At 47.0% G+C, this 19,943-nt stretch overlaps 1 protein-coding gene across 1 annotated transcript in view; it reads right to left on the reverse strand.

The window, feature by feature from the left end:
• Nucleotides 1-19,943, reverse strand: part of LOC119450371 (ankyrin repeat and BTB/POZ domain-containing protein 2-like) — a 113,731-nt gene that overhangs the window by 11,881 nt on the left and 81,907 nt on the right. The window contains 10 exon segments of the mRNA XM_049665836.1: nt 2,024-2,129; nt 2,401-2,579; nt 3,130-3,241; nt 3,917-3,998; nt 4,000-4,195; nt 4,971-5,064; nt 5,480-5,581; nt 17,962-18,262; nt 18,621-18,773; nt 19,592-19,772. Of these exon segments, the coding sequence (XP_049521793.1) occupies nt 2,024-2,129; nt 2,401-2,579; nt 3,130-3,241; nt 3,917-3,998; nt 4,000-4,195; nt 4,971-5,064; nt 5,480-5,581; nt 17,962-18,262; nt 18,621-18,773; nt 19,592-19,772 (1,506 nt within the window).

Consider the following 19,943-nt stretch of genomic DNA (forward strand, 5'->3'; position numbering starts at 1 on the left):
ACTTTTTTTTAAGGGAACTCCAAATTAGAGTACGAGCACTGATTACAGCTCACTTCTAGTATTTGAAGATCTTGAAAATATTTTTTATGAATACATTGTCTGTTGAATCGAATCAAGTGATTTTTACCTCTGAAGCTAAATAAATAATGGCGTTATGTTGTACTGAATACCAATGAGGTTCTCAGTTTTAATAGTGGCCCTGTGTTTTATCACAACCATTTATTGCACAGAAAGCTTTGCTTTCTAGTTTTTCTCCGAAATGCCGAAATGCTTTCCCGTCTTTACGGCAGGTGGGTTATCATAAAGCAAATCCGCGCGACAGACAAAACCGCGGAACGCACATAACGTGACTCTATCTCCACTCCGCTCGTAGCCATCGTTGGCGCTGCATGTGTTGACCGCTGTCGGCGCCGACGGTAAAGATTTCTTTGTCAGGTTCGGCGTGTTTTTCCAGGTGTAAAGGGTTCTGTAATCGGGAGGTTCACGGCAAGCTCGCACCTTCATGTGGCTAACTGGCCCCTTCTTTGCACATGCTTTCGCGCTTTCCGAAATATGCGCTGCATTTGTTACCGTTCCCCCTGTCCGCGTCAGGTTATCGTTTCAATCGGTCCTGTCGATATAGACGAACCGTGTACCGACAGAGGCGTCTCCAGCTTACGCTCCGCCGTTCTGCGAATTGCGGCATTCGGGCACTGTGTGTGCGATTCCCGCATCGGGCCAACGTCAGGGAGCGTTCGCAGAGCTCAAGTCCACGACCGAGTCTGCCGGCACGGGGCGGCCCATCCGCGGCGCGCTCGGCGCTTCTTTTGCGCCGAAAACAACGAAGTATGGCGCTCGCTTTCACGACATCGAGCACGAGGGGCTCCGCGGCTCACCTGACCTGCGGCACTGCGCGGGTCTCTACACCGAATGTACGGGATATTTGGAAAATCTGTAAGTATAGATATTCGATTCACCTAACTGAATTATTCGAACGTTTGCTATTCAATTCCATTCGGTGATATTCCAGTATTCACACACCCCTACTTATCATTTTTCCTGTTTTATTACGATAGCAATTATATGGACACTCCGAGCGACTTTCTGACGTCGCCGTCGCCATGATGCTCCGTATAAAGTCCGAGTGCGATAACGTCGTGGTCGCGCGCCGTGTGCTGCGGGTGCGAGTGAAAGCATGCGGCGGTGAACCGAGAAGCATCGCGGCTCGATCTCGCAAACGCAAGGGAAGATGGCGGGAAGGTAGTGCTCCGTCTAAAGTCTTTAGCGCCGTCGTCCATCGCGTGCAAGGCAGCAGGGGGAGGGGGGGGGGGAGCGTTCTACTCCGGCGGCGACTGCGTATTGCGCGGCTAAGTGCAGCAGCGCCGGCCCTAACTTGATAACGATCTGCGGTGGGTACAGAGGAGTACACAGTCTAGATATGCCGAGGACTGGTGGCTTCGCGTGCGCTGTGTTCTCATCCCTTCGTTCGCGCTGAAGCGAGAGGCAGCACGAAGGGCTATTCGCTCGCTGCTGCTGCTGCTCTTGCTCACGCCAGCGTTTTGACAGTGAGTGTCCGCAGTCATCGAGTGAGATGTCTTCAGTGTGCCTGTATGCGCGTGACACCATGCTTGTTAATTTAGTTAGTAAGCGAATTTTTACACGTTTATACGGTTGATAAATCTACTATCCTTACTTTGTACAGCTGTATAATTTATTGCTATCGCAATCGGTGCTTTGTCTTTAGGGCGAAACTGAACGGGTCATTTGGAACGTGTCAAGCCGAGTACTCTGGTTTTACTTTTACTGCGCCCCTCAAGGACTGACAGGCCGCACCGGGGCAGCACCCGCGACTGGCTCTCCCCGCCTTGTGGCCAAGTGGCATTTAGTGTTACACACGCCAACTACGGAGGTTACCGCTCCTATTGAAATGCTTACTAATGACTGTTACCAGCAGAAAACGAGCACGTAAGTGCTTTTCATGGCACTTGTAGAAAAAAAAAATCTGGTAAGTAATTCAAGGTTAGGCAGAAACTGTATAGTTTACCTATCCTTGCGCCACCAGAGAGTGAGACGTCCCGAATTTCCTTGATGCTCTCTTCCCCATAGCAAACAGAGAAGATGTCTGCCAGAAGCAGGGTGGTGCCTTCATTCTGAATAGGAAAAAGAAAATTGTTTTATGCAAGTCTACTGACAAGCAAGTGATGGAAGATCAGCTAAATCAATCGAGATTACTGCACCTGGGGTGCTCTAATATGCTGTACTATTAAGTATTTCTTTTGTGTTAGCATCACGTATGTGATCTATGTTCCCGATAAATGGTAAATCTATTCATTTTGCTCCTCGTGGGGTGATACATTAATTTTTTTAGGGACATTCCTATGGTTGCATGATTCACACTACGAACTGCATGACTGTACAGACCTTGCTATGCCTAAAGATGGAGAACAGCAGGGGCAGGCAGTCTTCCACAAACTGCGTGCTGCAATCTTCTGGCCATACATGCAAGAAATCTTGCAGCAGCTCATCAATAGTACTCTCAAGTTGCTGTTCGTGAGCCATAGTCAACGTCTGCATCCAGCAGTGCAGTGTCCAAGGAACACCTGTCGTAAAGATTGAAAAGAACGAACATAACAATTCACACAGCAGTTTCATCTAAAAGAGAAAAGGCCCATGGATTCATTATGTGATGCATCACCCAGATATATACGACTAAGTAATCGAGAGCCGTGGCTTCTAAAAAGTACTTAAGCGCTGTTACATGAATTGGTCTAAGTATGAAATCAGTGCAAGCTACAAATGAGATTCGGAAACATGACACATTTTGATGATCCTGTCATGACACACACACCTTGTGCCAGGTCTCAGAATGCATTCTACTGAAGGCAAATACACAATATCCATTTGTACTGTATGTGTATGCATTTGCAGTGTCGTAAGTGATGTTGGCGCCCAAGATCATGCAAGAACTCAGAAGCCATACAGTGCATGTAAAGTGCCATCTTTGTCTCCTTTGTTGTATTCATATCTACAACACAGCAAGCTTCCAACCTCTCTGAAGCTTATCCACTGCATCCGGCTGAGACACTTCACACAGGTTTTATTGCTTCTAAAGGCATAAGTCGACAAATAGAAATCAGGACTTGTGCGCACCTATACTCCGAAGGTCCAAGGTGACCTCGAGGTATCCGTTCTCCGCACTCTGGTACATGGCTTCCTGCAGCGCTTTCACGTGGGCTTTACTAAGAGGCTGGCCTGCTTTCCGCTGCTGCACTTGCTGGCCACCACCTTCTAGCCCTTCGTCCGGACTCGAAGTCTGACGATGAGAGCATAGAAAGAAAAGATGAAAGAAGGAGTAATGAGCAAAGATCAAATCTTCGTACGCGGAAGGCACAGCAGGTTCTGGGATAGTGATTGAGGGCGTTTCATGGATAGCTAGCCTTCGCAGTCCACTCCTCTCAGAACAGAGTATCCTAACAGTTCGCACACAGCCGTTCAGTGGGAATGGTGTTTAGTGGGAATGTTGGAACTGAGTGCTATTCCCACTGAATGCTGTTCAGTAGGAAAGCTGTACTTCACGTGCGCACTGCAGCAGAAGGCAGAAACGCTGCCCTTGCATGGCTGCAGAGTCAACGGAGCCTGACGGTGCGTTCACTTGGCTTCTTGTCGTTTTGCAGCCAAGCTGACTGCGCGTCGCTAGCGTTTTAGGGAGACACACCGTGACACGGTTATCGCAAATGCTAAATAAACGCGGTTCTGCACCATGTCATAGCGTGTAAATCATGAGCGGAGATAACCGTAAGCGGAAGCCCAGCTCAAATTGTCTACTGTCTATTACCTGCAGAATTCACCACACACGCAAGAAACAATAAAGTGACGCAGCTATCGTATCATCTTAAATCCAACGTCAACGTCCTCGATAAACTGCATGTGCACACACCTTGTTGCTTCTGGTTGTTCTCCGGTCCGTAGTCCCAGCACCTTCGGCCAGTATCTCGTGCAGCGAGAGCACGTCCCCTTGGTCGTCCGCCTCCGGCAGTGCTCGGTGAGCGAGTAGTCCTCCGCAGCGCGCTGCGGCGCCCATGGGCTGCCGCCACAGCCGCCGCCCCGTAGCAGCCGCGCGGATGTGCACCACCATAGCTCTGCGCGTCTAGGAATGGTGTGGCGCAGAAGGGCTTCGCTCCATACGACAGGAGCACGCTGATCAACTCCAGGTGGCCTGAGCGAAGTGGCCATTTAGTAAACATCAAATTACGACGTTTAACATACTGAAAATGCACAGTGAGTCACAGTCCCAGTGCTACATATGGCTAGTGCGGGGCTTCAGATTAATTTTGACCCCCTGAGGTTCTACACTGTGTACCCGAAGCAGGGTACACAAGCGTTTTCGCATTCCGCCTTCATCTGAATGTGGCCGCAGCGGCCGTGTTCGAACCCGTGACCTCGTTCTCAACAGTGCAATGCCTCAGCTACTCGGGCGGCGGCCGCGCGCTGTATCTTGAAAGCCATATCCGCGTCGGGGGCAGAGTCTACCCTGCGCTATGTTTTATTAGTTCGCGTTGAAGCGAGTGCCAGCACGAAGGTCAATTCACTTGCTGCTGTTTCCGCGCTACCTCACCCCACAATTTTGACAGCAAGTTTCCGTGGTCTTCGAGTGAGATGTAGTCATGTTTGCTTGTGCGCGCGTGACACCATGCTTGTTAATTTACTTAGTATGCCTATGTTTACAAGTATATACGGCCGATAAAACTACTATCCTTACTTCGTATAGCTGTCCACTAATTTGCTATCGCAATTGATGTTTCGCCTTCCGGGCATAACTGCGACTTTTTTGAGTGAACGCAAATATACAATCTCGGGGCATTAACAAAGTCTCCGTTTTGCATTCTCACAAGCGAACGTTCAAACACAGTGGTAGCGGTTTCAACGCGACTCACACACAGCGGCCGCATTGGCGGTTATCGCGAACGCATAAATGGGAAGAGTGCGCTTACTGAATGCGACAGCCAACTGAAGCGGAGTTTCCGTCACCTTCTCCTCATTTGGCGTTGAGCTCCCTTCCACGTTGGCACCTTTTTCCAGCAGCATCTGTAGAACGGAATATTTAGAATTATGCCTTGCAGTGACTCCTCAAGCTGTACAGCAGAAAAAAGCTATGATACAATATTGTCGAATTCAAGAAAGCAAGACCATTGTATCGTCCCCTAAACTTGTGGTTAATTAAAGCACACCTGCAAGGTACCCACTATTTAATGCTTTTCTCCCTAAAAGCCATATAAAATAGCATTTCCGATTTTTAAATATTACAAAAATGTCAATATCGTGGGATTACTAAGTATTGTGTTTGTCATTAATTATCCGATAAATCAGCGATCAAACGTGACATAGGATGCTTCATTATCAACTGTTTCAATTTATATACTTCAGTAAAACTGAAACCAAAGAGAGAGCCCATCGATAGGGCCCCGCTAAAAACCTAGAAAGAGGTTAGCGGTTCACTCACTCGAACAGTGGACACCATTCCTTGCGTCGTAGCAAATGTAAGCGCTGTCCAGCCCTGCACCTCCGGAATGGCTAGCGGACATTGAGGCGTGCACAGTGGTGCCTGGAAATGACAGAAGGTTATTACGACAACCAAACAGCAGCAGTTCCGAAAAGTGCTCTATCAAAAGATGATAAAATAATGACTTGCTCCTAACACTTTGCAATTTGGAGGTTCGATAAGAAAGTTGTAGCGCGTGCGATTCCCATCCTCAGACGTCAATTTATAGTGTCTATTTCACCACGATTACAGAATACAACAGAACAATTTATGTGCTGATGTAATCCCACACTCCGAGGCCAATCTGCTCCCGAAGCAGTAGTGGCCATCCCTCCAGAATAAAATAGCAGATAATAAATGCACTATTTAACACATTCTTTCACTCAATTATCTCTGGAAGCAACCATCAACACACAAAGCATTTAGTTCATCAGTCCCTAAGTTACCTACTTGCGAAACATACACAACACTGCAGGAACAATCATCGTCCATTCCCCAGATGTCAGCAGCTGGGGTGGTCGTTCCTCCCGAATGCACAAATGGAGGCTATACCATTTACAGCCCCAAATACCCGCTTGATGAAACAGTGCGAAAAGATGAGGATGAAGACACACAAAGGTATACACAGGGCCTGGTCCTGTGTGAACGTGTATTTCTTGCCTTCGTCCTTTCGCGCCATTTATTCTTGCAACCATCATCAGCCTGTTTATGTCCAGGATTAATGTCTCTCCCAGTGATCTCCAATTACCCCTGTCTTGAGCCATTACATTACATTATGGGGTTTTACGTGCCAAAACCACGATCTGATTATGAGGCACGCCGTAGTGGGGGACTCCAGAAATTTGGACCACCTGGGACTCCGGAATTTGGACCACCTGGACCACTCTCGCCTTCAACTCATCCACCTTGTCGCATGCCATTGAACTATGGAACCCACGAAAATGCCGTTGTTTGTATTCATGACCATGAGAAGTTCAGACATGAATTACAATTTATGAATAACAGACTTCAGCGATCGTTGGGTTTCTTTTTTTATATATATTGTCATGAGTCAACGCGAACAAGAGACAACACGTTGAACAAGACGGCAGAACAGCTTAAGAATCACCAGCACAAAGACATCTTCTTCGTCTTCGAATTACCCTGTCCTACTACTCAGAGTCAGTTAATGCACATACTATCATTGTCGTTTAAACGTCTAGATAGAGTACTCGTCAATATGTATGTTTCTCTTTCCCTATTTTTGTTTCCTTAAGTGATGTATAACTTTGTACCCTGTCTTCTGATTCCTTTGCTCAGCATAACTACTCTTAGCGAGATCATTGCTTGTTGGTTGTTCTGTTTCTTGCTGCATTGACTACTGTATAAGGTAGTGATCTTCTTTCTTTTGTGAGTGATTTGCATCCACCCTCACTAATACTTCAACCCTGGAGACGACGAGGTATGTAAAAAAAAAGAAAAAAAAAATATATATATATATATATAATGAAGAAAGAGTATGACGTACGTTGTATTTGCACAGTATATTTTGCTAACAGTTCGGCAGGTGGACCAGCCTTCGTTAACGCGAAGTCTGGTTTTATATATATACATATATATATATATAAATATATATATAAAAGAGCAACGCAGTAACGGACGCCATAGAAGTAGATGTTAAAACAGAACATTTATGGGTGCAGGCCTTTCAGCTGCAGAGGCATGATAATAATGGAGATGACGACGCCTATAATGGTGAATACTGTATTATTACAGCGAAAGAGTAGAATAATTCAAGAGTGGTAAGTACCTAACTACTACAAAATGTCCCGAGACGCGTGTACAACACGACTCAACCATGAAGGACAGTAAAAAATAGGCTGCAATGTGTGCTCTTTACAATAATCAATGCCATATCTCGAAAACTCCACGTACCACCCATGATCCGCATGGCAGCAGAGCAAACACTAATTACTTTTTAATAAATGTGCGAGCGCTGTAGGAGTTTACGCCGTAAAGATCTATATTGTGTTTTCTGTATACTTTTTTTTTAGACCATACAGAGTTTTTAAAGATTGCCTCTGTCAGGATAGTACAATTCTAGATTACAGCTAGATTACTCAAAGAGGCGGACATTACCTGCTAGAGAAATCAAAATATGTAATCAACTAATTAAAAAAGCACTAATGAAGTTTTTAATCAATTACTTTACGGCACATATTGCAATTGATGAATTGTAGCCGGTGAGTTCCTCCTCGTAAAGCATATGATCCCCTTGGAACAAATTTTCATGATGACACAAGTTTGGAGATATTCGTACCCAAAGTGTGCGACGAAATTCATGGGCGTTCTGGTTAATTTTGCGCTTCAATGCGTAAAACAGCGGTTTGTTAAAAATTAAGTGGAACGGTACTGCATTTTCACCACAATTTTCACAGCGCATATCTCGAAACCCGTGCGATCATTAGCAGCCGTTACAAGCGAATACAATTTATGATCTCAACGACTACAACTCATAAATTGGAATACGTACCATTATGTACGTAATTAAAAGCTAATTAGTGATTGGTTGTTAGCTAGTCGAATATGCATATGGATTTCTCATGCAACCAGAGTCCATCGTTTCAAGTAATCCAGCTCAAGGACTACAACTACAGTATACGTCACAGGCAATCTTTAAAATCTCTGTATAGTCTAAAAAAACAAACAAAAAAGTATTGTTATTGTTGAGGCAGTACATACGTAGGCATAAGTATAGTCTTACACAAGCAAGAATATTAGGGAGAATTTTCTCCTCTATGTCTGTACGTAGTCACCATGATGGCGTTGCTATGCACAAGGCAATACACGGCAGCCTAGAGGGGAAAGAAGTTGAGTACGTGCCACGAAAGGTTGCAAGGCAAAATCCGAGGCATTGTAAAGGTACTCACCAAGCCGTGCAGTATTCAGAAATGGACTGACAAATTCTTCCCTTGCCAATTCGAATATTACCGGCAACCCGCGTGGCGCAATATACGGACTTTCGCTCCACGCAATCGTACCTGCACTGCCACTGTCACAGCCTAGCCATTTAGACGAAGCCCCTCTTTTAATGCGAAAGCGTTAAGGGCCCCGTGTCGCAAAAAATACGGCGTTGGTGTTGGCGTCCGTGGCTGAAAAAATAATCCCCAACCACCCCGACCGCGCAGGCCCTCCGCGTGGCGCCCAGTGTGTTAGTGCTGGAGATGGAGAGAGAAACAACTTTATTTAAATGAAAATAAATTTCACTGAGGGATGGTGGTCAGGCGGTGCCTGGCCGCCACCTCCTCAGCTCGTTGAATGGCCCGGAGAGACACGTCGAGCTAGAGTTCCGGAGCATGTTATCCCACGCTTCGGGCGAGGGAGTGGTCAAGAGATCAGGTGGGGGTGGGTCCTCGCTGCAGTCCCAGAGCACGGCCGCTGGATAAAAAAAAAGGTGCGGCCTGACGTGTCGGGCGCGCTGCTATGGGAGCGAACGTGACGGCCGTAGTTGCATTGCCGGCCGCTTGGCTGGGCCGAACGGCGCTAGCTGACGGGGATGGAACGCGTCAGCTTGCACGCGCTACGGCGTTCCAAGCGCGTTCCTGATGCATTTGCTATGCCGATGCCAGACAACAGCCCCCCGCGTGTGGCGCCCCGGAGGATCACACCGTTTTTTTTTGTTTTTTTTTCTATCCAGCGGCCGTGCCCAGAGTATGTGGGCAAGGGTGGCGGTCGTGAGGTCGGGGTATATGTGACTGTATAAATGCGGGCAAGGGAACGAATGGGTCTGGAGGTGGCGCCAAATGATTTGCTGGGGCTTCGTTTGGCGAGCGAGGCGGTAGTGTTGCGCGATGTCGTGCAGGAGAAAATCATCCCAAACCACCCCGACCGCGCAGGACCTCCGCGTGGCGCAAGGTGTTAGTGAACAAAAATAGAATTTCTGACAGTAAAATTCGTCAGAAAAGGGTAAAGTAGGACTTAACCACAACCTACAGACATGGTGGCGTCGGACTGTTATTTGAATGTGCGAGAAAACATATTTCTGATACGAGGAAACTCAAACTTTTCCAGCATTTCTACCATCCTAACACGGTGCGCTCGGGTAATTTACTTGCTTAAATGCTATGCAGATGGCGCTCGCATCGTCGGCAGGTCAAATTGGGACTTCGCCGGCCTAATGCGTTTTGGACACCCGCGCGCGTCGGGGCAATAGCAAACAATTAATGAAATAATAAAAAAAGGTGCTAGGGCCTGCACATTTTAATATAAGACGACTTATACTGCCCCTGGAAAAACGTCTTCCCAGCAATGTATTTCTGCTTAAAAGTGAAGGCGACTTTAAGGGGATCGGTGTAAGCTTGGTTTTTGTAAGCTGGCTTTCCCACGTTCTGTGTTGCGGTGAATCCCACTGAAACAAAAATGCGATGTGAACGGCGCCAGATAACGCTATCGCGTTCCACTCTTACAGGCAAAGCTTACGCGTAAGCGTCCTCAAAAAAACAAAGCCGCCCACCCCGTGCCTTTCTTTTTTTTGAAGACCTACTTGGCTTAATTTGAGCAAAAGGCAACTTCAGTATTATTATTATTATTATTATTATTATTATTATTATTATTATTATTATTAACCCAAACAGAACAATAGCAACGCTTCAATGACCAGGAAGGAAGAAGACAACGAGGTTGGCGCGAAGAATGAGCATCACTTAATGGCCCTGTCATATCTATTTTGCCGACATCAGCTTATGTCACCGTGGCTAGGTACAGAAATTTCTCTATATCACAAAATTCCGCAAAATCTATTTTAACATCATCTTCTGATTTCCACCCTCTTTGCTTCTCATGGAATAATAATTGGTGTACGTCAACGCAATTGGAAGTTTCCATTACAAAATTGAGATGCCGTATACTGCCTCTAAATTTTTACTTACACAGGTCTGGTCTCGCTGTCTCCCCTTTATGTTCTTTTTGCAATGAATCCGAATCCATTGAGCATTTTTTCCTTCCGTGCCGCCGATTCTTAAGAGAAAGAAAAATCTTAGAAATTGCATTTCGAAAACTTGGCCTATTATTAACCTCACCAACCATTCTCTCCTTTGGGGCAACTTCACTGGGACACAGTCACAGGGATGCTTTTCTTGCAGTCTACAATTTCATTAGAGATACAAAAAGATTACCTTGCTGAATTTCTAGAATTATGAATTATTCCTATTATTTCACTTCTTTATGACAAAATTGCTTTATCTCAAAATTAAGATTAAATCTCAAATTAAGATTAAGTTTTCGTTAAATTTCTCATAAACATAGTTGAAACAACCTGCTTCCTGGCCAATCCCCCGTAGTGGGTATGCGCCAAAGTTTAGGAAACAAGACAAGACAAGAATGGGCCGAGAACAGCTGGACAACAACAACAGCTGGACGCCATGGCCTGGCTCCCAGCTAAGAAAGATGCCAAGGCAGTGCGTGACCTGCAATCTGCGCAGCAGGCGGACGGTCGCCGCACCGAGGACCTGTGGCTGGAGCTGCGGAGCGCCTTCGACGAGATACAGGAGATGCAAAAAACTGGCCAATGCTTCGACGTGTTGTACAACGATGTATACGTCATGGTGGTGCGGAACGAAGGGGCACGCCTCTACCATGGACTGCGCGAAGCCGTGACGGAGCACCTGACCAATAAAGTCCGCGCCCTCGTGTTGGCTAAAGTTGGCGACGACTTCTTGCGGACACTAAATCAGGCCTGGAAGGACCACCAGACAAGCATGGCAATGATTGGAGACATTGTGACGTATATGGAACGCACGTACATTCGTCAGAACAATGTTGACAACGTGCACAAACTGGGTGTGTTGCTCTTCCGGGATGAGGTAGCGCACGACGCTGACGTACGAGACAACCTTCGCAAAACTCTGCTTGGCTTGGTGAAGACGGAGCGCGAAGGCCAGCCAGTCGACAGGCTTTCCCTGAAGGAGGCATGCAACATGCTCGCAGTCTTAGGACTCGATTCGAGGTCCGTCTACGAGGAAGACTTCGAGCAGCCCTTTCTGGCAGAGTCAGCGCAATTCTACGCTTTACGGGGCCATCATTATATCGAAACAATGGACACTCTAGAGTACATCCTCCAAGTCGAGCATCATATCAACGAAGAGACAGAGCGGGCGAGGCAGTGCTTGGTCGAGTCAACCGTGGCTCCCGTTGTGCAGGTCGTGGAGAATGAACTCGTCGGGAAGCACATGAAGGCTATCCTGGAGATGGAGGACTCTGGCGTTGTGCATATGCTCCGGAATCAGATGAGAGGGGAGCTGGCCTATATATTTAGACACTTCAAATGCATACAGGGCGGTCTCAACACATTGCTTGACTATGTCAGCAAGTACCTGCGCGACCTAGGAAGATCAATCGTGAATAAAGATGGGGACTCGGTGAGCCTGGTATCAGACGTGATGGAGCTAAAAGACCACTTTGATCACTTTCTACATCACTCTTTCAACGATGACCAGCTGGTCAAGCAGAGGATCGCCACCGACTTTGAGTACATACTCAGCCTGACCCGCAAGACGCCCGAGCTTCTCTCTGCGTTTGTAGATTACATGTTACGAAGCGGAATTAAGGACATGACAAAGCAGGAGATTGGCCAGCTTCTGGACAAGGTTATCGCATTATTTCGATTGTTGCAGGAGAAAGACCTTTTCGATTGCTATTACAAGAAGCACCTGGCCAAGCGGCTGCTGCTCAACAAAAGCGCCTCGATCGAGGCAGAAAGAACCATGATCGCCAAGCTCAAGGCCAAGTGCGGTGGTCTGTTCACCTCAAAGATGGAAGCCATGTTTAAGGATATGATTATCTCCAACAACGTGATGCAAGAGTTCAATGCGGCAATTTCCTCTTGCAAAATTGACTTGGACGGAGTCGACCTGAATGTGCGCGTGCTCACGACGGGCTTCTGGCCCCTGCCTGCCGCCACCCAGCAAAGCAACATTCCCGCTGCCCCATGCAGTGCTTTCGAGACGTTCCGGCGGTTCTACGTGGCGAAATATGACGGCCGGCAACTGACTCTGCAGCCACATCTGGGCTGGGCCGACTTGAACGCCGTGTTCTACGGGTCAGGGAAGAACAAGCCATCTACGTCGAAAGCTGTGAACGCACCGTCTGGTGAGCTCCATGCAAGCACCTACACCATCCAGGTGTCGACGTACCAGATGTGCGTGCTGATGCTGTTCAACAGCCGTGACGAGATATCGCACGCAGAGATCGCCTCCGAGACCAACATCCCCGAAACAAACCTGGTTCGCGCCCTAAATTCGCTGTGCACGGGAAAGGACTCCGAGCCCATACTTAAGAAGATTCCCGACTCAAAGGTTATTGAGAAGGACTACGTTTTCGCCGTTAACGACGATTTCACGTCTGGTGTGCGGAAGGTCAAAATCGAATCAATGTTGGGTAAAAAAGATACCATGCCAAAGAATAATGGCAGCGTGGGTAACGTTGACGAAGAGCGAAGATATACGCTAGAAGCGGCCATCGTGAGGATAATGAAGGCACACAAAACACTGTCGCACGACGACCTTCTCGTCGAAGTGACGAACGTGCTTAAATCGAGGTACACTCCCAGTCCTGCTGCGTTCAAGAAGAGGGTCGATTCCCTCATAGAAAGAGAGTACATTGAGAGGGATACCGAACACCCAGAAGTGTACATCTACATGCCCTGAAAAAGCGGCAGCACGTAGTCAGTAAGCTCTGATGTGCCGCTGCACAGCGGAAACAACTCCGCCCTACTATGTAGAGCTAAGTGAGACTGTACCGAGCCCCACCCCTCTATCATGTTTTCGCAACGAAATTCTTTCCCTCGTGGAAAAATAAAACAAGACTTACTGCCCGATGGTATTCTGTCTTTGCTATAAGTGTTGACAACTAAAGATGGGCCTGCCTGTAGTCAACTTTTTTCTATGGCTTAACACAATTGTCATGGCCAACGTTGCTCTATACCTAGGCGACCATGCAAGGACGTATGCGTGATTCTGCAGCTCCATTTGCCCTTCTGCATCCAGGCCTAAGTAAGGATGAACAAACTGTGGTCGCCGTTAACAATTGAGCCTTGCAGCGTTTCTTGCTTGCAATGGCAGTGAAACTAGATATCCCCCTCACACATACGGCACATCAAATATTACACACGAAAAAACAACAGCATGTGCTCATCAATAGAAAGGATCGTATTGTAATGTTTAAAGCCAGACGTTTGAAAATTTATCAAGACGTTGTAAACACCCTATTACTGATGAGAACAAAGTGAAATGAAGCAGTCTAGCTAGTCTTTTCTGTCTTCTTGTCCCCACTATAGCATATAGCACAATTGTTGAGATGGGCCAGTATTTTATAGTGATGCCTTTCCGATGCTAATGCTTTTTTGCGCTTGGTCAGTGGTCAGAGCAACGGTCCGCTCACGTTATCAACGGGATCAGCCGGCCGTGACCGGTGGATGATAAGACTAGTATAGAATAAAGCATAATGCATTGCTACAAAATACCGGCGCTGTTTGCTTTGGTGGTTTCGCATAGACGTTCCTCGTCTCATAGCCTTGCAATAAACACAGAGGAACAAGTTAAGAGGATCAGATAACTTTTTCGTTGTTTTCTTGTCAGGTCTAAAAGTTGCCTTATTGCTCGCTTGCTTGCTCGTTCAGTCGTCTTATAATTCTATCCGAATCTTGGCCGATCGCCCATAATGGGTATGCTGCTGCGCGCCTGGCTGCACCAATGTATGCTTAAAACACGCGCGAGCGCTAGAGCATAGGAGAGGAGCGCAGTAGTTCAAACCAGAACACTATAAAACACCCTCTACACTGAATTGTCATGGTGGCAGCAGGACCTTCAATACCCGAAGCGATTCAGCGAGCTCAAGATCAGAAGCCAATACGCTATAGCCCTCACCACAAATAACGCTTAAATGTTGGTGTTAAACACTCGTAACCATCATCTGGTTTTTAAATATCTCTAGTCAGTCAAGCTTGGCAAACAAACAAGGCTGATAACACACACCTTTGTAAACTATGATTTCTCACATAGCTGGCTATCTAGCATCATTTGGGAACCTGGAAAGTGTTATCAGATGAATCAACGTGTTTGTGCAAAGCGAGTAATTGGCAGTGTGATGCGAGCGTGTGTGACAAAAGCAACAAACGCCACAGGCACTTGTGTACATTCTAGGTGGCTTTGGGTCATCATTTATTTTGCACATTACATACGTAATACATATATTGTAGAATTCTCAGAGACGCAGACATGGAATGCATGAACAATTTTGACCTTTCGGGCTTTGTCTCTCCCATGGGAGCTCGCGTCTCCAGACGACTAAAACACACATTGAAGTTCGCAAGCGCCCGAACGCGTCAATCTCGAGTCCTAATTTTCTCTGCGATCCGCCCCAATCATGAAGGAGCTAGAGAAATCTAATACAATTTCAGTTTCAAATTCTGATTTCTAAGCCGCAGGGCGGCACTTGGTTTCGCAGTATTTAATGACAACCATCCATAGATCCGGCATGGTAAAACGCAGCATAAATGCCGAAGAGTTCTACGGACCAGCGGACCATGCTAGCTATAGCAATGGCAGAAAAAATGCGGGTGGACGACATTCAAAACGATCTGGCAACATCACGCTATAGTCGCGCCCTCACCTCTTTGTGATTAGCTTTAAACCGCATAGCTTTTATTGGCACATTCAGCCGTTTTCATGGTTGGTTGGAGGTCTGTGAAGGTCGGCGGTCGGACTCGGCAACGAAAATGTTTGCTCGTTCGTCCACTTTCTGTCTGTCTGTCTCTCTCTCTCGTTATTTCACTCGCTCATTCTTTCGTTCACTCATTCGTTCGGGCTATTCGCTTACATCGACTATCTTCGTCGATGGTTTCTGCAGTTTTTATTATGACCTAGGACTGTGTAAAGTACAACTATTCCATTCTGGTTTTATTCAAATCTCCTGACGTCAAATTTACGTAACAGCCTAGCATTGGGTGGTCAGCCGCAGCGTTGTTTGAACAGTCCAATCTAACGCTATCCTCGTTCACAGGAGGTCACTTTTGCTTGCTTCAAAGCAAATAGCATCATCGCCTACCGTTAAAGATACTTTTTATCTGATTGGCTGAAAAGAGCGCAGAGAAGTGGAGAGGGTTTCGGTGAGGCCGAGCTAGCGCAGTCAAAGTTGATAACCAGGTGAGGAGAGTGGCGCCGGTGTCTGCGATTAATTAGTCCACTTCCCCTTACTTAGCTTGCTTGCAGTGGCTGGTCCAAAATCGCGGCGGCATGCAACAGGGAGTTAAAAATGACGCTAATACGGTGTAACCAGGCGCGGATCCAGGGGGGATGTCCGGATGTCCTGACCCCCCCCTCAGATTTCTGCATCGCCCCCTCGCTGACAGGGGGATGGCCCTGTTGCAAAAAAAATATGGCCACCAGCATTCTTCAAAAGTATTTTTCACGAGCACCAGTGGTATCAGCCATGTAGAAGTAAAGCTAGCTCGCTCACAAGCTTCGTTGTATTGCGTAGGAGTGTGCATGGTGTCGCGAAGTTGCCGCAGTTATTTTTTCTCATGAACACCTTGGACCTCCTGGCGCCTGCCATGCCTTACTCGTCCTGTTGGTGGCGTCGAATGAACGAGGGGGCGTCCCTTTTGCCAAACACGCCGAGGTCCGCTCGAGCGCCTTCGCACCTGATTAACTTAGTTTCCCCTTGGGGTGTCAACGGTTGCCTCATTGGCTGTCATCGGTTCCGCGACCAACCTGCTTAATGAAAGAGATATATAACTGCTGTGTGATGGTGTATTGCTGTCTTCCGTATTGCAAGTCCCGTTCCGGGAAAACACCCGGTGTTTCTTTTCACCAGTTCCCAAGCAATGAGTTTCTAGCCCGAGTTTCTAGTGCTTTTGGACAAGATATTTGGACAAGATATTTGGACAAGATAGCATCAACTAATAAAGGGGAATTATAAGATAGACATACCAAAGATCGTAGCCTTCTCCTCCGGATATGCTACTCGGCAAATACATAATTTCACTATAACTCCTTTTTCCTCACCCAGCAACTCTTTTAAGTATTCTTTTTTTCTGCACACAATAGTGGACTGGAACCAGCTAAAAAATGACGTTGTCTCTGCGCCAACATTAACTTCTTTCTTATCATGTTTACAGTGACATTATTTTGTTTGTGCCATGTTTGCAGTGACAGTGTTTTACTTCTTTAGTGTAACGTTGCGTGTGCCCAACCTGTACGCTTTGTATTTATTGAAAAAACATTTTTTTTATTAACGTGTGCATTTTCTGTATATACCAATGTATGCGTTATGCTTGTACCGCCCTGCTAAAATCACCGCATGGTGATTGCAGTATTTATAAAATAAAAATAAATAAATAACAGCGTTTTTTTTTCTTCGATAATGCCTCCGAACACCTGCCACGCAGGAATGTACTAGAAATACTCGAAAGAGCACTCAAGCCCTATTTACAACGCGCTCCCATCCTGAGCTGCCATGAAGGCGTTGACTGACTGTGATACGATCCGCAAATCTAATTGCCGAGAAGTTTCTGAGAATACTCCCTGTAAATCAGTCAAACCAACTGACTGACGAAAATGATAAGCCTTCGGCCTATGTACACAAGCCGCCAAGGAAACACTTTAGATTGTAATTGTGAATAAGACACATTTGTGGGCTACTGTGTCCACAAGAGTTTTTGCCTGAAAGTATGGCAACCATTGTAAGTGCAACGAGCAATAAATATTTATTTTCATTCCTCAAAATGCATTTGATGGCGGAGAGCTGTTCTCCCGGCGCATGCATCCCCAGTGAATTTAAAGAAGCTCCATGTATTAATACGGTTACACTGCATCCATTTATAAGAAGCCTAGATGAACCATTTACGCGTCCTCAACAATTAGGCGACTTGTTCTTGAATGCACGGTTAGGTAAGAAGCGCACCCGATCCAATCTTCCAGCGTTGCGCGCGCTGCACAGATCGGCTGGGAACAGCTGAGTAGGGTGGGGTTGCAGCGCCCCCCTCCAAGCAGCGGCAATAGGCATGAACTAGCCCCGATGCGAAGGCCGTAAGAAGCGAGCGCGCGCCCCAGTCGAGCCCGGCCATGTCTGACGTCACGTGACAGAAAGGCGAAGTGGTCGTGGCCCGAAAAAGTTTGACCTATTGTGGAGGGCTAATAGCAAAACTGCAATAGAAACAGATTGGAATAAATTTACGATAGCGCCCCAACTTTGGCTTCAAGTCGACCAATTTTTTTTTTTATTGCGGAAGCTCGAAACCAGGTGATAAAGGAATATACTAATTACCACAAATCCAAAAGGCTAAATCAAAGCGAGAAGTTTATACGCTGAAGAAACCTATTATGTGTATTGGTTAAATTTTTACATAAAAACATTTAGAACGTCGCCAAGAAGGCAACGCTTAAAGACAGCGTGGACTTTGCGAGCACCTCGGCATGTATGTCGGCTCCTGCTTGGACAAGAACTCGGGCAGCGACCTCGTCCCCTCTGGCGCAGGCCAGCATGAGCGGCGTCAAGCCGCGCTGGTCGCGCGTGTCCAGCCGCGTTGGTGTTGGCAGCAGCGCCAACGCCTGAGACACCACGGCTGCGCCCGTTCCCTGCTGGCCGCACAGTGACAGCAACCGGAACGCCAACTCGGTTTGCAGTTGGCGCGCCCACTCCTGAGGCACGTCGTCCGCTGACGCGGAACTCGATCGACGCAGCAGCAGGAGACGCTCTTCGTGAAGTTCACTGCGAATATGACCCCGAAGGATATTAGTTATGTCGTGCGTCAATAAACAAATTTTTGGGTCAACAAGAACCTAGTAGACTCCGAAATTCGCTGTCGTAGCAGTGCAATTTATCTTTATTTATGGACAAAGAAACCATCCAATCATAAACCAATCATCTACATATGATGTTTACAGCTCTACATTAAAGGGTGCGAATTCACTCTGACGTTAAAAGACCGAGTTTAATCACATTCCAAGCTTTTAGACATTAAGAAATACACTCCTATGCCGTTTTTCTGGGGCATCGAAACACCACGTTCTCTGTGAACAGAGTAGCGATCGTGCTCCGCCGTTAATATAACGACGCTGGTGCTCACCCAATAGCCCGCACAGGGCAGTCGACTCCGGGAAGTAACAGGCGCGCAGCCTGCATCACGTCATCTTGGTCCACGAGTGGTGAGCGCCGGTACTCGGCATGCGCGTGCGCCACCCGGACCCACTCCACCAGCGGAGGGAGCACCTGATACGGCCTGTACAACACAAGGCAACCATTCATTGACTCCTTTCTTGGCATTGGAAAGCGAGCGCGCAAACCGAGAACTGTGAACCCGCAGACAAGCGGCATAAACGCAGGTTCACAGACTGATCGAGAAACGCTTGTGCATATGTGCACGTACAAGTGCGAGCATGCGTGTGTACTGTGAGCTTCCCCTCTCTCTTTCTAAACTTTCAACTACTTTTTCACTCTTCCCATTTCAGGGTAGCCAACCGGGCTCAGACCTCCCTGCCTTTTCCTTATCACTCTTCTTTTCTTTCTCTATTCGGCATCCTCAGTGGGCCCTTCTAAAAGCTTTTATGTTGGCTTTTGAGCTAGGTATCATCCCGCAGTGAGGGAGCGACCCTGTCTTTAATATCTTAATTGGTTCTAAAGCTTATACGTTGTTCTCGATTTTGTTCGCGAAGCATGATGGGCTAGAATGAACTATTATGGGGACAATGCACGGGTTTCATTATAATCTCTGTTTGGTTATTCTCTGTTCATTTATAACTAATGAATTATTGTGCGCGAGTCTAATTCTTACGCTAATCACTAGACTAATGGCTGTTTTACCGATGTGCTGGGCACCGCGTTTCAGTAAATATGTATTGTGGAAAACCATACCTAGAAGCTTTCAAGGAGATCAATTACTAAAAAAAGTTGCAATTATTGCACAGCTTTCTCGCTTTCTTTAAACTCCGGCCGACAAATGAAATCTCCCCTAAAGATTCTTTAACAAGAACACGCGATATTTGAAGGTAGTACGACGAGCATCATCCCTGCAGGCAGAGGGTTAATGGTACACAATACCTCTCGTAAATGAGTTCAGGCCCCGCCGAACGCCTGGACGATCCATGCTCTGCATGCTCGAGCTGCGAGCAGCGCATATAGTGGTAGAGCGCGTGCACAGCTCCTGGGCCCCAGCTGAGCGGCGGACGCTGCGACCCCGTGCGGCTCCGGTAGAGTTGGGTCACCGCTGACAGGAGTTCGCCTGCGCATCCATTGAAAAAAGAACCCGCTTGTATCTCCTACGAGCGCAGTGGAAATGGGGCCAACGATAGCAGTGGAATCAGACCACACCATCATTCCAGGAATGGGATTGGGACATCACCACCTTGAACTAAGTGCAAATTATGATTGCACTTTTTCAATTTTCTCGAAT

The sequence above is a fragment of the Dermacentor silvarum genome, chromosome 4, assembly GCF_013339745.2.
Source record: "Dermacentor silvarum isolate Dsil-2018 chromosome 4, BIME_Dsil_1.4, whole genome shotgun sequence".
Lineage (NCBI taxonomy): Eukaryota > Metazoa > Arthropoda > Arachnida > Ixodida > Ixodidae > Dermacentor > Dermacentor silvarum.